The sequence below is a fragment of the Homalodisca vitripennis genome, chromosome 3 (assembly GCF_021130785.1).
Source record: "Homalodisca vitripennis isolate AUS2020 chromosome 3, UT_GWSS_2.1, whole genome shotgun sequence".
Classification (NCBI taxonomy): domain Eukaryota; kingdom Metazoa; phylum Arthropoda; class Insecta; order Hemiptera; family Cicadellidae; genus Homalodisca; species Homalodisca vitripennis.
Genome location: NC_060209.1, coordinates 187,584,615 through 187,608,472, shown reverse-complemented (window position 1 = coordinate 187,608,472; position 23,858 = coordinate 187,584,615). Strand labels below are relative to the sequence as shown.

The window sequence follows — 23,858 nt, the reverse complement described above, 5'->3', positions numbered from 1 at the left end:
ATATTGCAAAATATTTCCATTTCAACTTTCCTTTCGTCTTTTAAGATATCCAACATGATATGAAATTAATTAGAATTATGAACTGTAAAAAGGGGGACAAAGTAAGTTTGAACAGACATTAGATGTTTGTGATTGAAATTATTTATAATCTCTATTTTTTTTTATTTTTTTTTTAATGCTTTCATTCTTAACATAGATCTAAAATTGTCTCGACCTATCCATTTTTCAATGATTCATGCAAAAGAAGGTTATTGGAGTGTTTTGACCCCTACTTGCGGGGATTTGTAGAGTTGTCTGCATAGAGCATCATACTGTACGTATCTTACACCTGTTTATTTAATATTTTATTTTATCCTCTGTTGTATTTTGCTGATGATTTCCTTCCCTCTTGTGTACGTTACATTGGCGTCCCGGTATAATACCACGAAAGTCCTCTCCGGCCTTCTGGTACAGGGTGCGGTTCACAAGGCAACAAAAGGATAATGTATAATGGAAGTAGATCTAGGGACCCGCAACAAAACATTAAAACGATTATGTTTAATTTCATCACGTTACCTAAATTGATCAAAAACCAATCTTAGCAATTTCGTAAAATAGTATACTTTTAATTTCATATGGTTGCAAGCTATATATTGCACACAAATTGTTATAATGTTTTACATTTTTTCTTTATTAGTCCATCGGTATAGGGCACCTGGAGGAATCGGGGTTTTTGGATTAGCGAAGGATAACAAACTATGGAGGTATAATATGAGGGAACAAGATAGTAAACACATAAGAATTTCTGTGAGGAAAAGTAGGTCTGAAATTAGAGATAATTTGTAATTTTATCGCTATTTTTTGTGTCTTTGTCACAATGTTTACCTTAATGTCGAAGTTTATTCTCATTTTATATTTGTTATTTAGTTTCTCTTTCCTATTGGTATACTTTGCTATACTTTTTCTGATTGGTTCGATTTGGTTACGTGTTCATTTACAGAAATACTAATTGTTTATCTCCTTTTGGTGCCTGTGTGTGAAGTCTTTCTGTATATTCAATGAAAAGGTTAGTGTCATGAGTACCTATATTTAAAAGTGTATATTTATTATTGTGTCATAATGGACGGAAATTTGTGTTGTTATATTTTACTTTCTAATGTGAATTTAAATTCCTTGTGTATTTTTGTGGCCACAGTTAGCGTCCATTTTCGATCATTGTTTTGCTATGTAGAGTATATTATGTGGTGGCTAAATTAAACATTTAGTGAGTAAAATGCAACGAACTGTAAGAGGAATTTTCTGCTTACTACAAACGGAATAATATTGATAGTTCATGGGTTTTGTGGATTTCCAGTTAATGTTATGATTAAGTGTTACTCTATAACATTATTTTATTGTCATTTTTGTTTATATTGTAGACGTATTTTAAATATCAACTAATCTTAATTGTAATTTTTAAACATATTAGTTGTTTAACTGTTGTTTAGTAAAATTAGTATGCCTTAATCTTAAGTACGCTCATGTAATAAACTCCCTAATTATTTAAATAGTTTTGTCATCAATTAAACTTGTCATTGTGTAATCATCATGTTTAGTTCTAAATATTTCAGTTTTTTTTATAAGACAACTCAAATGTTAGATAAGCATTTAGTGTTGTAAAATTCTCGCTAATCAGAGACACGTACTTTTCACTATCTGATAAGATAATGCAATCTATAGGCGGGTCATTGATAACCAAGTCGTGTGCGGAACCAGTAAACTCTTGGTTTTTACCGTAGCTATGGGTTTGTTTGCGTTTGTGAGTATTCCCTTGTTATCTTTATTTTGTATGCCGTAATTACCAACAAGATAAACATAAGTAGTACAAAGATAATAGTCAGGCGATGGTATTTAATATGAATAACTAGAATACGCATAATAAAGTACACTATTCATAGTATCAGTATTCAAGTTGAATATTCTGGAAAAAAAAAACTGCTTGAAGCAAATATAACATGCCATACAAAAAAATAAGTTCTTTTAAGATCGTGATCGTATAAAATGTGTACCAAGTCACGGTTACAATCCAAAACGTTAAATTGTTTTTATTTTATTTTTATAGCAAAATTAATTATTTTATTTTTTTATATATGAGTGTTAGTTATAGGTAACTTTATCCATAATTTTTGGTCCCTCACCCCCTCCTCCCCACTGGGGGTAACTTTTTACGGATAAAACTAGGATTCACTGTGGCAAACATAACTTAAGTTGTATTTGAGATAGCCTCATAATTTATTTTTTATGCTGAATGGGATATTTCATTGTGCTACCTCTATTATGGATACTAAATTATATAAAATATTAAAAAAAAAAAAAAAAAAAAAAAAAAAATTATTTCCTTTTTGTTCAAAATATTTGTACAAAATTATTTTTGTAATTAAAAAAAATGATTGTTGACGGAACTAATGTAAATCCATAATACAGGTTGCAGAATGAAATGTCCTCTTTCAAATAAAAAAAAATTATAAGACTATCTTAAATAGAACTGTTATGTTTGCCACAACAAATACTTTCGGAAACCAGCCTAGAAAGGCGATGGCTGCTAGCCTGTAGTAAGTGTTAGCGTTTCATTTATAGATAAAATAAACAAGTTATAAGCATTTGAACTGTACTTGTTATTTATAAAATTGTTCAGAGAAGTACAAGGAACAAAACTAGGCAAAAATGAAATTTTTGTACATTTTTGGCATTTTCATCGATTCTAGGGTGGAGTGCCCCCTTGTTATTATTTATTATACTGGATTTTACCTGATTACTTAATATTTTATCGGTAGAGAAGTTTCAGATTTCCATTAGAGAACGTTTTTATAGATTTATAATTTAATAGTTTCCTGAAAAGAAATGTTTGTGGCAACTGGTGACGCGTATTTCTTATTAACTTCCATTTCTTAATAAATTCAAAGCAGGACACCTTTCCAGTAATACTGGTGCTAGGATACAAGTTCCAATAATTATCATGAGTTGGATGTGAGTTTGAGTACATCTTCTGTATATATGTTATATTTTAGGAAAGAATTTATACACGTCTACCTGCCCTAAATTTACTAAACTATCTCAAGAATTAAAATTAATTAATTCAGCTTTGCAATATAGCGTCCATTCGAAATACTTGTAAACTACATAATAGTCATAGTGAATAGCTCCAGTTCACTTTGCTCTTAGTGACGCTGTGACAAACTTGACCCCTGGAATCTACAGTGATATTCGTCTGGTGATAAAAATAACTCTACATCATTTCGACATCAGAGACTCGTAGACTACAATATATGAGCCCCTTAGCTGCCTAGTGGTGTAAGTCCAAAACTACTTTTTTGAGAATACAGGACTTTTGTGTTAATGTTTATAGTCAATTCTTGGTATGTGTCACTGGATTGAAATTGATGCCATTAAATTAAGCACAAATTATATTTTTTATTTTACATTTAAAAAAATTTAAAAACATGTAATTAAGTTACTTCCCAATTTATTCATAATTTTTTTTTTCATTATTATTATTGATATATTGTGTACGTATCAATAGTAAACATAACTTTTTATTAGTATATTCCAAGTAATATAAATAGATATTTAATAAAAAATAATATAACTTATTCAATTTTTGTTTTGTATTTTTTTGTTTTGTAAAACATTCAATTTTACTCTATGATACAAAATAACTTACTCAATACAAGTTAATTTTGTATTCTTACAGTAAAAATTATAATTAAAATAAGAGTTAAGTTTTGATCATAATTAAACAAATAAAATTAATATAAAATATGTCTCTGTGAACGGTAGATTACCTAAGCAAACTCTTCCTCTTCAACCTCTGCTGTGTCTTCATCGCTAAGTGCAGCAGGGCAATGATCTGCAGCCACACCACTGTTAATCCCATGGAAAAATGGATGGTGAACGGGTGGTATAAATGGTGAAAGGTCCTCTATATCTTTCTTTTTTGCTTCAGTCACTCACAGTACATTAGGGTACAAAAGAATTTGTTCAACGTTCTTAAGAGAAACTGGTCTCCCACGATTTCTATTTCTAGCAGGGTAAAGGTCCAACACTATGAATTCATGAAAGTCACTCAGTGTTTCTTTATACTGAATCTGGTATTCAAGTTGTCCAAGTTTCTTTTCATATCGGATATGTTGCATACGCAACCAATTCACTGGCTCATTTTGTATGTTCTTCTTCCTTTTGGTAATAGCGGTTTTCAACTGACTTGTGCTAAAAATCCATCTTTTATCGTTTCATAAACGATCATTTTGTTGCTCTTCTTTGCTGCTACTTCAATTGCACCGAAGTCCCGGTCATTAGGCAAAAATGAGTAGTGACCCGGCACAAGAAACTTCTGCTTTATAACTTTTCGGATGATTGAACGTATTTCATCATTGACAAAGCTACATTTATGTTACGATTTTGTCCTCCGCATGTGTCTGAATAAATAATTATGTGTTTTTTTCCACGGCAGCATGTATCAAAGTGTTTTATCAAACAAGATGAGATTTCTTGAGACCCTCTTGCTGCTTTTGTTTCGTCCCACACATAGCAATATGCTTTATCGTTTTTTAATTCATGTACACCTACGTTGTATACATACATGTTGCGTTTGTAATAAGTAACATTTACTGTTTAAATCGGGAAAGGTAAAGCCTTCTGCATGTCAACGGAAGAAACATACAAATCATCGTTGCTTTTGCTAGATTCTGTATCTTCTTTCATAATTTCTCTTACCTTCTCAGCTTTACGCAAATGAAGGTCGTGTTCATTTTCAAGTTCATTTCTTTCTTCTTGAGATAGACTAGGATTGGCAATTTTAATCTTGAACTTATCACATCCTTTATTATTATATCCTTTACACATCCTTATATCACATCCTTTATTTGGAGATGAAAACACAGGTTGTATTGAGTGTTAAAAATATGCCTTTAACAACTTAATTTGACAGGTTGACGCTCATTATTCAAGCAGTATTCTTTACACAAATCATATATTTTACTGATGTCCAGGTTTTCATTCAAATATTTTTTGTTTGGATTATGAACCCTAGTGTAGTGTGATTCATGTTCTGGAAAACTCTCGATGTGTTGTTTGACAAATTCAGTATCAGCAGCCAGGATTGCTCTAGGATTAGGCTTATTTCCTCTTTCGTCATTTCCAGGGGACTTACCCTCTCGAAAATTTTGCAATGCCCTTGTAACTCGGCCGTCAGATATACCAAACGTATGGAGGAAAAATTGTTTACAGACTTGAATTGAATCTGAAGTTGTATTTAAATAAAATACATTGAAAAGAGTTCCTGCAGCCTTTTCTTCAGTACGTGGAAGATGTCGTTTGATTTCACCAACTGTATTAAACCACAAACATAAGAATTTTGTTTCCCGTAATCACCAATATCCCAGAATTGCTTGTGAAGAGTTCGCCTTTCCTCAACCCCTATCCTACCATGACATCCTCTTCGACATTCACTGTTAATGTTCCTAAAGACCTTGGGAAATACATTATTATACCTGATCTGTTAACATAAGCCTCACCACTATTGCGGTTCTTCTTTGCTATGTTTTTTAGGTTGCCTTAGTCGCTTCTTTGGTCGAGGTACGCGCAATTCATTGTTTTCCGTTATGATAAAAATATTTTAAATTGTAATCAATGTTGACAATGTTTTCAGTTATTGTGAAATTATACAGCAACACATAAAACTAAAGCCACAATAGAACTACTGGCAACAGCACTGACAAAGACTGCACACTGACTTTTCAGGTTATGTTCAACCGAACGGCGTGTAGTTGCTGACTGGAGCTACACCACTTGGTCCCAAGCCGCGCGGCCATTTCGTTCAGTTGACAAACAAAGTGCATAGTGTGCTTTTGCCGTGAAACCACCGGGAAAACTCTGAAAACTGGAATTTTTTTATTTTAAAGCCTTCAAAATAAGTCGAAAACACGTTAAAATTGACCAGTGGATAGGGGCAGAAATGGTAGTAAGGGATAGAGCACCGAGCTCTGTCCGGTACTTAAAAGAGCAAAATAGGCAGGCGATGAAAAGTAAGGGTTTATATTATTTCACCTGTTTTTGATTCTTTTAATTTCTTGGGTTTTTATTCTATGCTACGTTGATAACTATCGTGATTGCTCTTTTATTCTACCTTGAACGGTTTAGTCGCAATAGGTTAGTTTAGCAATTCTAGGTTGGCAGATTAGTTTAAATCGCATTTGTTTAAATTTTCTCACATTACTACTGTTTTCAGATTGAATCTCTTATTAGTTAACCTACTGGTCTACCTATTCATATACGATTTCTTTTCCTACTTTTTACCAACAGTAGAGTTCCTCTTCATTTTTGTCTATAATTTAAAGTTTTTTTTAGAGCAGTGAACTCTGTACGGTACGCAACATAGCAAGATAACCAGTTCTGGAAAGGAAAAGCTTTATATTATTTCCCATATATTTTTTTTTCATTTATTGGTGGTTTTTCTATGCTACGTTGATAACTATCGGGTCGCTCTTTTATTCTACCTAGAACGGTTTTGTTGCAATAGGTCCGTGCCAGCAACAGTTGGTTGGCAGATATGGACATAGTGAACATCGCCCTTGTTTAATTTTTCTCACATTATTACTGGTTTCAGATTGAATCTCTTCTTAGTTGACAGTTAACCTCCTTGTCTACCTATTCGTATACGGTTGTTCCATTCCTTTCTGATTTCTTTTCTCGCTTTTTACAAACACTACGGTTCCTTTTCATTTGTTAATTACAATTAAAGTTTATTTTAGAGCGGCGATCTCTATACGGTACGTAACAAAGCAAGATATGCCGACTCTGGAATAGAAAAGCTTTATATTATTTCACCTGTTTTTGATTCGTTTTATTTATTGGTGGTTATTCTATGCTGAATTGATAGCTATTACGATCACTTTTATTCTACCTTGAACGGTTCAGTTGCAATAGGTCAGTGACAGCAACATTAGTAGATAGGGAAAGAGTGAAAATCGTCTTTTGTTTAAATTTTCTTACTGGTTTGAGATTGAATCTCTGTTTACTTGACAGTTAACCTTTTGGTCTACCTATTCATAAACGATATTTGCTCTCCTTTCCGTTTTCTTTTCTCGCTTTTCAGACTAGTTCCTCTTAAATTTTTCTATTACAATTTAAAGTTTATTTAACATAAAATGTCTTTCTCTTGTGTTGTTAAAGGCTCCTTCCATCAGGGACACGAACTGTTATTTCCTATGAGAAAAAACGCTCAGTGCACTGCGAATTCTGTTTGTGCCCTTGTATGGAAGGCTCTTGGTTTTGAGTTTTCTTCAACGGCCATCGATACGATTCTCTTCGCTGTTGACTGTATTTACAGAACATTATGTGATCAGAATCGTATGGGTGGAAATCTGTACTTGTGCACTGATGAACTTCCAGACGAATTCTCCATCCAGGGCCAATCCGTAGCCGTTGAAGAAAATGTATTTGTGCACAACACCTTATATCCTGTGACAGAGGAGGATGTAAGCGAAAGTGTTATCTCTCTGTCCAATGATTTAGAATCTCTGATGGCCGAGGAATTTCAAAACATTGGGTCTTTGTTTACTGGACAAACAGTGACAGTTGCTTTTTGGCGCTCTCAGGAACAACTGTACCTATTTGATCCACAACCAGTAAACGAAAATCGAACACATGATTTGGAACATGAAGTGAAAATATTTGGAAATTTTCGCCTAAAAATTTATCTTACGGGCTTGATAGCGGCTAAATGGTTGGTCGTAGCCCAAAAGACGTATTTTAAATAGTTTTAGTAAATAACGTGACCTACAAAAAATGTCTAGTAACATTTTGCCCTATACTAAATGGTCTGGCCGAAAAACCTGTTTAAATGGAAATATTTTAAAATTTTTACGTGAGAATTTTGTTTCTGGAGACGGTAGCGGTCGAACCATTGGTTGTAACTTAAAAATTAAATTTTTAATAACTAGACAATGATTAGATCTACAAAAAAGGTCGAGCACTTTTTTCGTATATACCTATATAAGCCCGATAAACGCTCTCAATGGTAACATGCTTGTCGTGAATTGGCTATTTTATGTGGTTTTAAGATCTATGCGACCACAATATGTAGAAATTGCTCCAGTTTGGGATTATCTGGTTGATAAATTTCCCCATAAAAAACCACGTATTCTGATAACACTCACCCCCCTCCCAGGAATTACTCCTGAGTAACTGAAAGCCCCCTGATCAACTTAATAATCTGATAAAGACTAAAAATATGTGCAATTCACCCGGTTCAAGATTGAGTTTGTATTACTATGTAAACGTATGACTACTATACGTTTACTAGCCCACATCGTGAATTGGCTGAGCGTAAGTAAAGCGTCGATAGTAGATAGTGACAGAGTAAATTTCAATTATGTTCACAGACACAACACCCTCTACAAGAGACAGACGTGTGTCATTAACCCCCATTTGGCATTTTCTGGTTTGACCAGATAATCTTTTGAGTAAATTAAACCCCCTGATGTGTTAACCCCCGGTAACATTAACCTCCCCCCCAGGAAATTTCCTGACATGACTAGATTTCCTGAGCAAATTAAACCCCCTAAACAAGTTAAAAATACTAACTTATTGTATGTATTTTTATTATATTTACACTCAACAATTCACACTAGCTACCCAGTGCAGACTTTTCTCCCAAGCTAATTCTCTGATTTAATCTTACACTTTTCACCCTTGCAGGCTTTTCTTTGAAGCCCGATTGCGGGCGAACCGTTAGAGCTGGCTCAAATCTGGGGAAAATCGTTCGTCAGGAATGAAGTGAACTACAAAAAAGGTCAACGACTTTTCTCTGTATCCTTATTGGTTTGGCCGCAAAACGCGGTAACGTGTAAAATGTTTGTAATTTTCACTTAAAATTTAACTTCCGTGCCTTATGGCGGGTAAACCGTTTGTTGTAGCTCAAAAAACATTGAATCTCTTCTTAGTTGACAGTTAACCTACTGGTCTATCTAGATTTAAACTCCGATCAACGGTTCGGCCGTTATTGACACCAGAAACTAAATTTTCACACAAAAATTACAAAAGTATTGCATTTAAACCTGTTTTGCGGACAAATCATTGAGGATAGTAAAATTTAGATTCCGGGCTCGATAACGGCGAAACCATTGGTCGTAGCTCAAAACAAGTTGTCAACAAGATTTAGGAAATGACATTATCTACAAAAAAAAACCAGTAACGTTTTGCCCTATTCTCAATAATATGTCCACAAAACAGGTTTAAATGCAATACTTTTGTAATTTTTTGGGTGAAAATTTAGTTTCTGTTGTCGATAACAGCCGAACCGTTGATCGGAGCTTAAATCTAGGTGGACCAGTAGGTTAACTGTCAACTAAGAAGAGATTCAATCTGAAACCAGTAAGAATGTGAGAAAATTTAAACAAAGGCGATGTACACTATGTCCCTATCTACCATTCTGCTGTTGCTGACACGGACCTACTTCGACTAAACCGTTCAAGGTAGAATAAAAAAGCAATCGCGATAGTTATCAACGTAGCATAGAATAACCACCAAGAAATGAAAAGAATCAAAAACAGGTGAAATAATATAAACCTTTAAACCTCGTGTCCGGATTTAACCAATCACCAAATATATCTAATTCCCGAATTTTTAAGCACTTTGGAGGCTTGGGGGCGTAATTTTTACGTGAAATGTTAGACTCCGGGCACCATAGCGGCCAAACCGTTGATCGTAGCTCAAAAATATATGTAGTACTGGAATTAGAAAATAACGTGATCTACAAAAAGACTTCAGTTACTGTTTGCCCTATCGTCAAAACAGGAATTTTTTTATTTTAAATCCCTCAAAAAAATTTATGAAATTTTACACTTTTCACCCTTGCAGGCTTTCCTTTGAAGCCCGATTGCGGGCGAACCGTTAGAACTAGCTCGAATCGGAGGAAAAATCGTTAGTCAGGAATGAAGTGAACTACAAAAAAGGTCCTATGACTTTTCTCTATATCTTTATGTATTAACCCTCGGTAACATTTATCCCCCACCCCAGAATTTCCTGGTATGACCAAAATAATCTCCTGAGTAAATTAAACCCGCTGACGTCTTAACCCCCGGTAACATTTACCTTCCCCCACAGGGAATTTCCTGGGATGAATAGTTAAACTCCTGAGCAAATTTTACTCCCTTAACATTTAAAAAGTTCTAACTTAGAATCGTTTTTTATCATTACACTAAACAATTCACAATAGCTGACCAGTGCAAACTTTTCTTTCATGCTGTGTATTGGCTAAACCAAAACTCGGAAGCTAAAGTCCGTAGTCATAAAATTACATTTCCGACAAGAAAGGTCTAGTTACTTTTTTTCGTATCTCTAATGGTTAAGCTACAAAACGCCCTCAAAGTCCAAAGTTTGGTTGAATACGGAATGAATCAATAAAATAGGTCTACTTTAAACTTCCATGCTACTTTAATGCTCGGACTTAACCTGTCTCCGAATTCCGCTTACCCCCTCATTTAGCCAACTCACCAATTAGGGGCCTGGGGGCGTAGCCCCCAACGAGCCGAAGGCGAGCCCAACTCAGTTAGCATTCACAATAGTATTGTATACAGTATACGATTTGAAACAAAATTATAGTTGTATGATTGTAAGTAAACTAAAAATAGCTAATAACAATACGCTGTGTTTGGATGCATATTAACTAAATTCAAGCAGTATTTATTTCATTTTACTTTGCAAATATAATCTAAATGTAGCAATGGTAATTAATCATATGTGCTAATAAACCTACGTGATAAAGATGCAGCAAAACTGATATGAATGTAGATGAAGGCTATAAGATGTAGGACAAAATAATGGTTGAACTTAAAAGAATGCACAAAATAATAGTTTATAAATCACGATGAAAATGAAAATTTGTTTATCGAGTTTTGGATTTGCTGGTAATGATCTTTATCTGTAGACACTTTTCTCAAAGTTTGTACGTTCCAGATTGCAATACTGCTGGCTGTCATCTACGGAGGATTTTCCGTCGACATCCAATGTCCAGAGGAAGGATGTGGGAACCTGACCATCTACCTCGGGCCTAACAGGGACTCCAAGATCGTTATCCTCACTCGCAGTGAAGGCAATCCAGAACATTCGAATGAACACCCATCTCGACCACTCCCCACGAACACTCCTGTACCTACCACTAGCAAAATTCCGAGGATCTTTAAATTGAATCAAAGTTTCTTTAAGACTACCTCGCGATATTTTAGGTCTTATACAACTACCTCGAAGCCTTTATTTCGTAACTCAACTTTCAGGTCGACCATCTCTCAAAGTGACCAAAGGCTTCTGGATTTGAGCTATAAAGATATCACAGGTGATCAATTACTTCTCGCCCTTTTTTATAACATTATATTATGGGTGGTTTTAAGATAGTTTGATATGTTTTATTTTTTGGTACCAATAAAAGAGAAATTTTCTTGATCCTGATGTTATTTTTTATTTAGGACACCGTGTTTATTGGTTGACAGGTGAAGACCTAGCAGGTCTGCTTTCGCGATTGACTGAGACTGCCCAAGCCAATATCCGGTATTTGTACCTGAGCCATAACCGGATTAGCGATCTTCCGGTCTTCACGTTCATCAGGGCGAGACTCCAGCTGACGGTGCTACGTATAGATAATAATCACCTTGGGCAATCTTACACCACCTTCTCCGAAATATTTAACCTGCATACCCTCAGGGTAAGTTATTTAGCTGTTCTGTGTTCATGTATAGATAACACTGTCGTTAGTGACTACACCAATAATACATACTTTAAAAAGTGGTTTCTCTTGTCCAAATTCTCTGTCAGCTGTAGAAAAGTAATTTAATAATAATGCTTAATTGTAAATGAACTTTTTATTATTTATGCTATAGAGCATCAGTGAACTTTCAAATACTACAGAGTATTAAAACAGAATGGTGCAAAAATAAGGTAAAGTTTATTTTCATAAGAAGAGCTATACGATATCTTGATAATCCGTTTTAAGCGGAACAACGGTTATCGCAAAATAACCGGATAAAGCAACGTCGATGAGTGACCGCTGAGCGATCCTGTCCTTGCAAGCAGCCTGCCTGCCCGGTCGTTGTGGTAGTTCGGAAGTCAATTTTAAGCCGTTGGTCCCCAGGTTAAGTGTTATAGACGGCTTCTTAGCCCTAACTTCGCGTGGTAAAATAAGACATCTTTACTTTATTTTACAATCTTTAAAACTGCATTAAAGAGAATTTATTATATTGGAATTTTTAATTACATTAGAAAAACTTAAATATGCTCTACAAATTAGCGATATGAGTACTGATTTTATTCTCTAAATATCCAGGAGATTTTGAAGAACTGTGCAAAACTAACCAGTTGGTACTCTGTCTCCATGAATTGCAACAGCTGATTGTTCCAACAACGAAAAGGGAATGTTTAAGTTTGTTTTTGTCCTCCTCCGTAGACTAATGGTTATAGTCTCGGCTCTTGAACTGAGAGATCACGGGTTCTAATCCCGGGGAGGGCTAATCATGTATATCCACGAAACAGTGTGTGTTTACTTTGAAAATAAACCAGTGTACATCGAAGCCGACATAGCTAAGGCTTAAAAGAGAGAAAAAAAATTGTTTTGATAAGTTTATAAGTTTTGTCTTCGTTGCTTGGTTGACTAAAGCTAATCCGTTTATGAAATGGCTACCGTAGAGGAAGAAAAGAGTTTAGTGATTTGGAGTATATTGTATGAGACTTTTACTTCTTCCGACAGGAACTGAATATGTCACGGTGTGGCCTCACGTCCTTGGAATGCCTGTACAATCCTTCGCTGGAGGTGCTGGACCTGAGCTACAATCGCCTCCAGAGTATCCCAACCTACCTGGATAGACTGCCCAACCTCAACCGCCTGATCCTGGACGGCAACCAGATCCAGTTCCTTCACTACTTCCCGCATAGTTCCAACCTGCAACATCTCTACCTTTCTAACAACAATCTGTCGTATATCAGCAACAACACCTTCCAGTCTTTCAGGGGTTGGTTTCAGGTTAGTTGCTTTTACACCGATAAATGTTACATAGGTTACGAGTAATATATCCTAAATACTATAATTAGTTAATATAATTTCTCAATTTTTAACCGGTTTTATTAACTACTAGGAGTTACCCGCGGCTTCCAACGCAATTTTTTAGGTTTTGCTCCTGTATAAGCACTTCTGGTTCAAGTGAATTATGTTTTGTTGAGTTTGCTTTCTTACCATGATCAAGGAAATATGCAAAAAAGTGTACATTTATGGTAATTTTAATTTACTCTGGTCATAGTATTTTTTGTTCTAAAGCTGAGTTTTTTTTTTCTTCCGATCAAGAAAATTATATTTTACATACTCAGCTGTGAGAAGCTGTATGAATTTTTACATACTTTAGGCAAAATTCAACTTAGATGGATTTTATAATAGTATTTAAATGTATAGTAAAGGTTAGACTACATTGTCTCATATCTGCACTGCTAGCAGTTACCCGCTCCTTTGCACGCAATTTAGTAGGCGTTGAACGTTTACGAACACTGCTGGTTCTAATAAAATATATTTCCTACGCCAATTTCGGGTTTACCTTGTTAAATGGTGTTAAAAGTCATTGTTACTTATTAAAATATATACTCCGAAACAATGTAAACAATATTTAAATAATAAACATTGTTTACATAGAACAGTTGATTACATTTGGCAAGATAATGCAATTAATAGTAAACAGATTTAAGGGCCAAGATGGCATTTTTCGCTACTTTTAAAGACCATTTTGAAATAAGAATAGGCCTATATTCACCTCCAAAATCCGCACGAATGGCCATGTAAATGTTCAGTACAATCGGTTGTGTAGTTTACGAGTAAAATCAAAGGCATTTATAATAGTAGTAGGCTCTACACATTAAGTAGTAGACTGCATTTGGTAAAAAGAAAATAAATGCTTTCGTATTACAAATTATTACACGTGGTTTTCAGTTGAGAGTCAACAACAACTCGTTGGAGGATGCCAGTTTGATTCATGTAAACCGATTTTTCGTACTGTATCTTGGCGGTAACCCCTGGCAGTGTAGCTGTTCTCTACTAGACATGATGTCTTCCGCAGTCGACTCAGACAGCGTGACGTGAGTATTTACAGAATATTCACCAATGTGTTAATGTTGCTTATAATCTGAGTTGCGTTTTTAGTTTCTCAACTCGCCTTTTTAATCGTACGGACGCTTTGATTCCTTTAGATTTGCGTATCTTTTGACGTTTTTTTTTATTTATGTATAAAAGGAGATGCCGATCCCCTTTCAAGCCTTATTCTGTCCGTCCTGAATATCATGTCACTCCGGAAGCGAGCGCAATGGTTCTTACAGGACTAAGTGCAATTTATAATGTTCTTTGCCCTAAGTGGAAAAAAATAAAATAAAAAAAGTAGGAATGAAAGTGTCGTGCAAAATGTAAAGTCTACAGATGCGATACAAGTACTTGTCGAGATATTTTGCCACGTTATGTATTTAGATTTTGCTCCTAAAGTTATTTTTCATTAGCAATGTCAATAATTTAATTTACAGTGGATACAATTGTAAATGCCCAAAACACTCATTAAGAGCTGTTTAAATAAAATAAAAAATAACTTTCAGGTTTCTAAATGACGGAAAACATAATTTCAACTTAAAAAAGGGAGTTTTTCAGACTAAAATGTGTTAAGAGTAGTGAAGTAATGGTTGACATTAAAAGCACGGGTTGTTACGAAACAACGTAGTTGACTACCATATTTTTAAGGCGGCTATTCACAAATATTTGAAAATATATATATCAAGAAATAATCCCCAAAGCAATCGTAGGTTTCCAATATAGTGTTGTATATAAAATCCGTATTTTTCAGTATCAATTAGTGGCCTTCACTAGTCAATACCTTGCGTTTAGTGATCTTACCGCCATTATCCTCTCCTGTTTTAATTAGTGTTTAGTATAACAGAATTGTGTATTTGTGCAGTTGTCCTATTGCCCGAGTGGCCATCTCTAGTCAATACCTTGCGTTAGTGATCTTACCACATTATCCTCTACTGTTTTATTTAGTGTTATGTATAACAGAATTGTGTATTTGTGCAGTTGTCTATTGCCCGAGTGGCCATCTCTAGTCAATACCTTGCGTTAGTGATCTTACCGCATTATCCTCTACTGTTTTATTTAGTGTTATGTATAACAGAATTGTGTATTTGTGCAGTTGTCTATTGCCCGAGTGGCCATCTCGTCAATACCTTGCATTTACGATCTTACCGCATTATCCTCTACTGTTTTATTTAGTGTTATGTATAACAGAATTGTGTATTTGTGCAGTTGTCTATTGCCCGAGTGGCCATCTCGTCAATACCTTGCATTTACGATCTTACCGCATTATCCTCTACTGTTTTATTTAGTGTTATGTATAACAGAATTGTGTATTTGTGCAGTTGTCTATTGCCCGAGTGGCCATCTCGTCAATACCTTGCATTTACGATCTTACCGCATTATCCTCTACTGTTTTATTTAGTGTTATGTATAACATAATTGTGTATTTGTGTAGTTGTCTATTGCCCGAGTGGCCATCTCGTCAATACCTTGCATTTACGATCTTACCGCATTATCCTCTACTGTTTTATTTAGTGTTATGTATAACATAATTGTGTATCTGTGTAGTTGTCTATTGCCCGAGTGGCCATCTCTAGTCAATACCTTGCGTTAATGATCTTACCGCATTATCCTCTACTGTTTTATTTAGTGTTATGTATAACAGAATTGTGTATTTGTGCAGTTGTCTATTGCCCGAGTGGCCATCTCGTCAATACCTTGCATTTACGATCTTACCGCATTATCCTGTACTGTTTTATTTAGTGTTATGTATAACAGAATTGTGTATTTGTGTAGTTGTCTATTGCCCGAGTGGCCATCTCGTCAATACCTTGCATTTACGATCTTACCGCATTATCCTCTACTGTTTTATTTAGTGTTATGTATAACAGAATTGTGTATTTGTGCAGTTGTCTATTGCCCGAGTGGCCATCTCGTCAATACCTTGCGTTAATGATCTTACCGCATTATCCTCTACTGTTTTATTTAGTGTTATGTATAACATAATTGTGTATCTGTGTAGTTGTCTATTGCCCGAGTATGCATCTCCACGCCTAGTAAAACTCATAGACAGTAAGGACTTGGGATGCAAAGAGCAGACCTTTTGGGATTGGGTCCAAGGTCGTGCTGAAGGACTCGAGGATGTGGAAAACTGGTTTCTGCGCCGCGGAGTCCACGCTTACCACACCCTGCTTATGCTGCTGATGGTCGGATCCACGGTGGTCGTCTTGGCCTTCGTGATCCGGGGCCAGAGGCAGAGAACTAGGACTGTGCCATCACCGGTAGAAGTCCCTTATACCATAATTGGTGACAAGGACATCTTTGTGTAGAATCGTGTATTCATTTGTTGATCACTACAGGGTGCATTATGAAAGTAATCCACTTATTCTAAGAAAAATAGATTTATTAATCAAATTGTTACTCAAGTTAATGAATCCATTTCAGACATCGCTCCCAGTATGCTGGACCGAAGTGTTTTAATAAATTGCCCCAGCATCTTAAAATGAATGAATGAATGATTGTTTATTCCATCAACTGTACATGAAATACACTTAAAATTAATGACAATAGTAAAGCACTAAACAGAATTGTTTTGAAAACAGTAGTTTACCAGTTATCTAGTTAAGATATTAATTAAATAATTAATTAGGAATAAAGCCTGCATGGGCATTCAGCCTGTACGCAGGCTTCAGTTGGTCGTCCGCCACAATAACTTAAAATGAAGAACTTAATATCTTTAATAGCATTTAATAAATAAAATGTTCTAAAATTTTAATAACAAAATTTACAATTTAAATTAAAAGAAAAAAAAAACACGATTTAATATGAGAACTGGCTTGTTAAGTTTAGTAAAAAAATAATTCAATGTTAGTGAAATGTTAAATTATTCAGAACTTGGCAAAGTTTTGTTAGAAGCTTAAGATCTGGCTACTTGATCATGAAAGCTTGGAATTTCTTAAGGAAGTGTTACAATAGTGTAAATATCTAATCAATCAGTTTTGATGATCTTTTGTTATTTTTGTAAAATAATCCGGTTATTATTATAAACATGATTTAAAACATTGTTCTCATACTGCTCTTTTTTAATATATTTATTTGCATTTATCTTTTATCCTTCTTAATACTAGTGTATATTTGTTAAAACTATAGCTGACACCACTGAGTTAAATGCTTTAGTTGTTACATTACTGGACTCTCAGTTTGTCAACAAGTCTATTGACTATTTGTCTATTTTGTTTTTGTGCATTTTTTATTTGATTATTTTTATTAATAGCTGCTACAGAACTTAACAACATGGCAATTTTATTTTATAAAAATTATTACATGTACCTTGCTTGTATAAAAAGGGAGAAATAGATAATTATGTTAATTTTGTTACAAATGGTTGTAAGTCTTCAAAATGCTCTCCTCATGCACCATTACACTTGCGGAGACGATTCTACAAAGCCTGGAAAGTATCCTGGAACTCCCAGACTGGAAAGTCTCTCAGAAACCCTGTAACGTGATTAAGATTAATTTGTTTTAAGAGGTTAAATGTAAGAAAGGACCATATGGTCCTAATTTTGCCTCAATAAATAAGTGTTTCTTTCTTTTTTTTAACGTGAGCATGGGTGATCTTCACCTACTCCCAGCGCTTTCCCTATGAGGGGGAACAAAAACAATTCACACGGAGCCAAGTTAGGACCGTAAGCAGGCTTGAGTACCTGAGGGTCTTGTTCTGGGTCAGGTAGGGTAACGACGAAGGCCGTATGGCAGGGAGCATTGTATACCTACCTATAGGTAAAAGGCTACGTTGACAGTTTGTTCAGTACAATTCAAAATGGACGTTTCCTCGGACGTCAAAGAAGACAATCGGCATTGCTTTTTTGGGTTTGGAGAAGATTGTGTGTGCCACCTGACATGGAAGTCTCGAAATACACTCCTCCTCTTTGAGCATTTGATAAGTTTCCACTACATTTTTTCCAATGCCGCACAGAAAAATATGGTCGCGTACCGCTGTGACACAATCGTAAAACATACTTCGTGCAAAGATACGTCCTACTACGTACAAACTGCTTGTACAAACTGAGTTATTATGAGTAAGTAAGAAATAAATATAAACTCTGTGAACACAAAAACAAAAATGTATAAATCAGTCTTTACTAATTCAGAGATCATTCTAACAATATGCGCATGAGAATTTAATCCCAGCTTTTTGCAGAGAACATATCGGACCAGGAATATCTGCCTTCACTTGCGTCATAAAGTGAATAGTTATTGTGACGGTTTCATCACTGGGGAATGTGTTTTTAATCTTTATATTGTTGTTTAAGTAACTAACTCATTCACGGTGAAACAGTAACGACTCACTTATGGAGAAACTCTACAAAATCATATGAAACCTACAAATTAAAAAGTATCTTTTGATGAATTTTATTATCTCACATATCAATAAATCTTTCCAAATTTATAACTATTATAATGGTGATTTTTTTTCTTTCCACTTAACGTTTTATCAAGGGTTTGATTTCATATAGGTTCTCTTTGTTGACTCCGTATCACTTATGTGATGAGGCGAATGGTCAAAGTGACGGGTTCATCAGTGGAGAATGTAATGTTAGACTCAATTGTGTTGCTCAAGTAAATATCTCACCCATGTAGAAATGGTACCAACTCACTCAGTGCTGAACTTACTTCAATCATATAAAACATAGAAATCCATCAATATCTTTTACGCCAAAGTCTGTGATAACTTGAGAATGTATAACAGGTCCCAGTCTCTAGCCAACAATATTCAAGTGAAGTCAATTCTGTTGCTACTTAGTAGTACAGAAATTGGAATAATCACATCCGGCTCACTTAGTAGTCTGCTTTCGTCGACATACTCATATAAGTAGCCGAGTTGTATTTCAGGGATGCTTTTCAGTCTGTAAACAAATTGAAATATAATAATAATACGTTAAAGTATAAATCATAATGTAAAGTAACAAGACAAATTTCTACAATGGAATGTACAAACTTTTTACAATCCTATAACACATACATAGCCATCAATATCTTTTAATACATTTTAGTACTTCCGATAGCAAAACCTTCCTAAATTTACAAACATGATTATGGTGATATTCTATTTTGTTTTGCCTCAACAAAGCTAAGAAACAAATCTCAATAAATAAATACAAACTTATTACTATAAATAACAAATAAGTACAAACTGAGTTATTATAACAACAACGTAACAAAGATGTAAGTAAGAAATAAATATATTACACATTTTTATCATGCATAGAACAAACCAAAAACAAATTAGGCTAAATGAAGGATTTGTAAATTTTTACTTTTTGTTCTAACAAAATATTTGAACTATACATAGTTTAGTATTATTAACTTACAACTATGTATATGCTGGTTTTACTTGCTTCTCACTTCAAAATCGTAGATAGTACTTGTTTTTCATCATTTACCTGTGAGCGGATATGATTTTTTTAGGCGAAAAAATTCATTAATATCTTTTGATTTATTTTATTATTTCACGTATCAATTATCTTCCTAAATTCAAATACATGATTATGGTGATATTCTACTTTCCATTTTTCCTTTTTTCACAAGTTCCACTTATAGTATTTTAATTTATTGCCATTATAACATAGATTAATTCTGCAAATCACAATAAATTAAATGACAATGTAATTAAAACATAACTAAGCACATACAGTGGATAAGTACTTAAGTACTAATGTACTAAGTTCATTGTGTCTTTTATATTATATATAAAAGTATAAGCAAATTTATACTGCAGTAGCTATGCCTCAACAAAGCTAAGAAACAATATCTCAATAAATAAATATAAACTTAATACTATAGTTAACAAATAAGTACAAACCGAGTTATTTCTGTGCTTGTTTCTTTTCGTATTCCCCGTTAAACTCATCGCCGCAAAATAAACAGTTTTTAAAAGAAAAATATGACTCACTTACACGTGCTCTAGTACGAGGCGGACCTTTTTGAGAGGTACTAGCTGATTCCTCTTCATGTTACCGTTTTGCTGCTGCAATTTTACTCTTATAAGTGAATTGTTTGCGACACTGTAAATGAATAGTCACTGAATTTTACGTTCTTCAAGTAATCAGTAAATTGCTCTCGCCTTGAATACTTGCGTCTTTGAGATGCCGCAATCAACAGTAACACATTCACTTGAAAATAAAAGTTTAGTGTAAATAAAACAGAATTGCGACATATTTTCAACAACACAAACTTTAGGAGAGAATATTTGAAATAACTTCGTGTTTTCACTACGAAGAAAACAACTTTAGGTGCGACCTCAGAAAAACAGGCAGACAGAACGGCTACAAGAACAATGGAATGGATGGCAGAAGTTGTCCAAGGGCACTAGGTCTCTTAAAATTAGGGACTCCCGTTTTCTTAACATCATATTCACAGAATTATCGGTCAATGCGAATGTATTAGTCACGCATACTTATAATTTTACTTATATTACAAACCCAATGATATCATAGACAAAGTAGTCATGCTTATTACGAATAATACAGCGTAAGAAAGTTCTGTAATAGTTTTTTCTCAAAAATGATGATGAATAAAATATGTTTACAACCAAGTATAACGGAACTTGTCACTCGAGCTGTACCTGATCGGCAACGACCACTCTGACAATAGTGCAACGACTGAAAAGAAGAAGAATAACCAATCAATCATTAAATTTGACTGGAATAGACTGTGGAATAGGTCTACCGGTGAAACATCATTAAAAAAGACACGCTAGGTACACTACCTCAATGGTGACGTGGAAACGTCTACAAATTATAGACAATACAGCGTAAGAAAATGTTGTAATGGTTTTTTATCAAAAATGGTTAGTGTTTTGAAAAAAATCATACAAACAATTTTTGTAGATAATTGCATGATCTACAATTTTTGTCTGTCATATTTTAACAACTAACTAACCGTTTCGCTGAAAAATTAAAAAAGCCATTTTTGTGAACTTTGACCTTGAATAAAAAATTTTTGCAGACTTGGGATCGATGGGGACTTTTAACAATTTCATAAAAATGGTGTCCCTAACATCTATACAAACTTTCAGCTTTCTGGGAATATTTGCAAGGGTCAATGTCTAAATTGACCGGACTATTTCTGTTTTCGTGTTATACTCGTGAAGGGTGGATTTGATTTATTATATTGGAATTTTTAATTACATTAGAAAAACTTAAAATATGCTCTACAAATTAGCGATATGAGTACTGATTTTATTCTCTAAATATCCAGGAGATTTTGAAGAACTGTGCAAAACTAACCAGTTGGTACTCTGTCTCCATGAATTGCTACAGCTGATTGTTCCAACAAGGAAAAGGGAATGTTTAAGTTTGTTATTGTCCTCCTCCGTAGACTAATGGTTATAGTCTCGGCTCTTGAACTGAGAGATCACGGGTTCTAATCCCGGGAGGGCTAATCTTGTATATCCACGAAACAGTGTGTGTTTACTTTGAAAATAAACCAGTGTACATCGAAGCCGACATAGCTAAGGCTTAAAAGAGAGAAAAAAAAATTGTTTTGATAAGTTTATAAGTTTTGTCTTCGTTGCTTGGTTGACTAAAGCTAATCCGTTTATGAAATGGCTACCATAGAGGAAGAAAAGAGTTAAGTGATTTGGAGTATATTGTATGGAGACTTTTTACTTCTTCCAACAGGAACTGAATATGTCACGGTGTGGGCCTCACGTCCTTGGAATGCCTGTACAATCCTTCGCTGGAGGTGCTGGACCTGAGCTACAATCGCCTCCAGAGTATCCCAACCTACCTGGATAGACTGCCCAACCTCGACCGCCTGATCCTGGACGGCAACCAGATCCAGTTCCTTCACTACTTCCCGCATAGTTTCCAACCTGCAACATCTCTACCTTTCTAACAACAATCTGTCGTATATCAGCAACAACAACACCTTCCAGTCTTTCAGGGTTGGTTTCAGGTTAGTTGCTTTTACACACCGATGAATGTTAAATAGTTTACGAGTAATATATCCTAAATACTATAATTAGTTAATATACTTTTCTCAATTTTAAACAAGTTTTTATTAACTATTAACAGTTACCCGCGGCTTCTTACGCAAATTTTGCAGGTTTTTGCTCCTGTATGAGCAATCCTGGTTCAAGTGAATTATATTTCCGACCCCAATGTTGTGTTTGCTTTCTTCCCATGATCAAAAAAATTATGTTAAAAAGTGTATATTTATGGGTCATTTTAATTTAACTCAGGTCATAGTTATTTTTGTTTTAAAGTTGAGTTTGCCTTTCTTCCAATCAAGAATATATATATATTATATATACACAGCTCTGAGAAGTCTACTTTTGTCAAATGACAACTTAGATGGGTTTTTAACAGTCTTTAAATGTATAGTAAAAGTTAGAATACATGTTCTCATATCTGCACTGCTAACAGTTACCCACTACTTTGCACGCAATTTAGTAGGCGTTGCACGTTTACGACCAATGCTGGTTCTAGTAAACTATATTTTCCACGCTAATTTGGGATTACCTTGACTATTAAACGGCGTTAAATGTCATTTTTACTTTTTAAAATACTTACTCGCAAAACAATATCAAAATAATAAACATTGTTTACATGGAACAGTTGATTACATTTAGCAAGATAATGCAATTAATAGTAAACAGCTTTAGAGACCAAAATGTGATTTTTCGCTGCTTTAAAGACCATTTGGAAATAAGAAATAGGCCTATATTCATCCCCAAAGTCCCGTACGACTGGCCATGTAAATTTTCAGTACAATCGGTTGTGTAGTTTTACGAGTAAAATCAAAGGCATTTATAATAGTAGTAGGTTCTTACACATTAAGTAGTAGACTGCATTTGGTAAAAAGAAAATAAATGCTTTCGTATTACACAAATTATTACACGTGGTTTTCAGTTGAGAGTCAACAACAACTCGTTGGAGGATGCCAGTTTGATTCATGTAAACCGATTTTTCGTACTGTATCTTGGCGGTAACCCCTGGCAGTGTAGCTGTTCTCTACTAGACATGATGTCTTCCGCAGTCGACTCAGACAGCGTGACGTGAGTATTTACAGAATATTCACCAATGTGTTAATGTTGCTTATAATCTGAGTTGCGTTTTTAGTTTCTCAACTCGCCTTTTTAATCGTACGGACGCTTTGATTCCTTTAGATTTGCGTATCTTTTGACGTTTTTTTTTATTTATGTATAAAAGGAGATGCCGATCCCCTTTCAAGCCTTATTCTGTCCGTCCTAATGGGCCACTGGCCTGTGCGAGGATCTTATCAAACGGAATAAGGGAAGAGTCAATACAGTACAAAGTCGATTGTGCTGATGAAAAGTGCTTCAGTCACAAGCAGGACCTGAACCTACGCTATCTCTAGCTCAGACCCAAAGTCCAATGTTTTAGACCGCTCGGCCATCGGCACTCCCATACAATCTACCTATTGATTCATAGATATCTCCTCTTTTTGACGAGCAATGCTCTGTATCTATTTCACAATTTCTGTTTTCGTGTATTATTTGGAAATGATTCTAATTATTGGACTTTATTAAACTACATATAAAATTAATATATCTAACCACAGTACACTTTGTATAGATGAAATAAGGCCCACGTGGACCACAGAGACTTTGTTGTGGGAAAAAACCTCTTTCTTCTCCGAAGTGTTCTATTATAAAAATTATCACGTCGTTAAAAAATAAAAGTTCTCGTAACAAAGTTGTAAACCGGGTCTTAAAACTATAATAATATATATG

The 23,858-nt window shown here is 34.7% G+C and overlaps 1 protein-coding gene across 3 annotated transcripts; it reads left to right on the top strand.

Moving 5' to 3' along the window:
• Positions 1-1,723: 1,723 nt before the first annotated feature.
• Positions 1,724-23,140, top strand: LOC124357868 (leucine-rich repeat-containing protein 15-like). 3 transcript variants are annotated; one of them, XM_046809953.1, is made up of 6 exons: positions 1,724-1,777; positions 10,975-11,350; positions 11,505-11,716; positions 12,755-13,027; positions 13,979-14,124; positions 23,014-23,140. In XM_046809953.1, exons 1-6 carry the CDS (start codon positions 1,760-1,762, stop codon positions 23,015-23,017), a joined length of 1,029 nt encoding a protein of 342 aa, XP_046665909.1. In that variant the 5' UTR covers positions 1,724-1,759; the 3' UTR covers positions 23,018-23,140. The 3 variants fall into 3 exon arrangements, with proteins under 3 accessions (XP_046665909.1, XP_046665908.1, XP_046665907.1); XM_046809952.1 differs by lacking the exon at positions 23,014-23,140 and adding an exon at positions 21,781-21,938; XM_046809951.1 differs by lacking the exon at positions 23,014-23,140 and adding an exon at positions 16,122-16,544.
• The last annotated feature ends 718 nt before the right edge of the window (positions 23,141-23,858 follow it).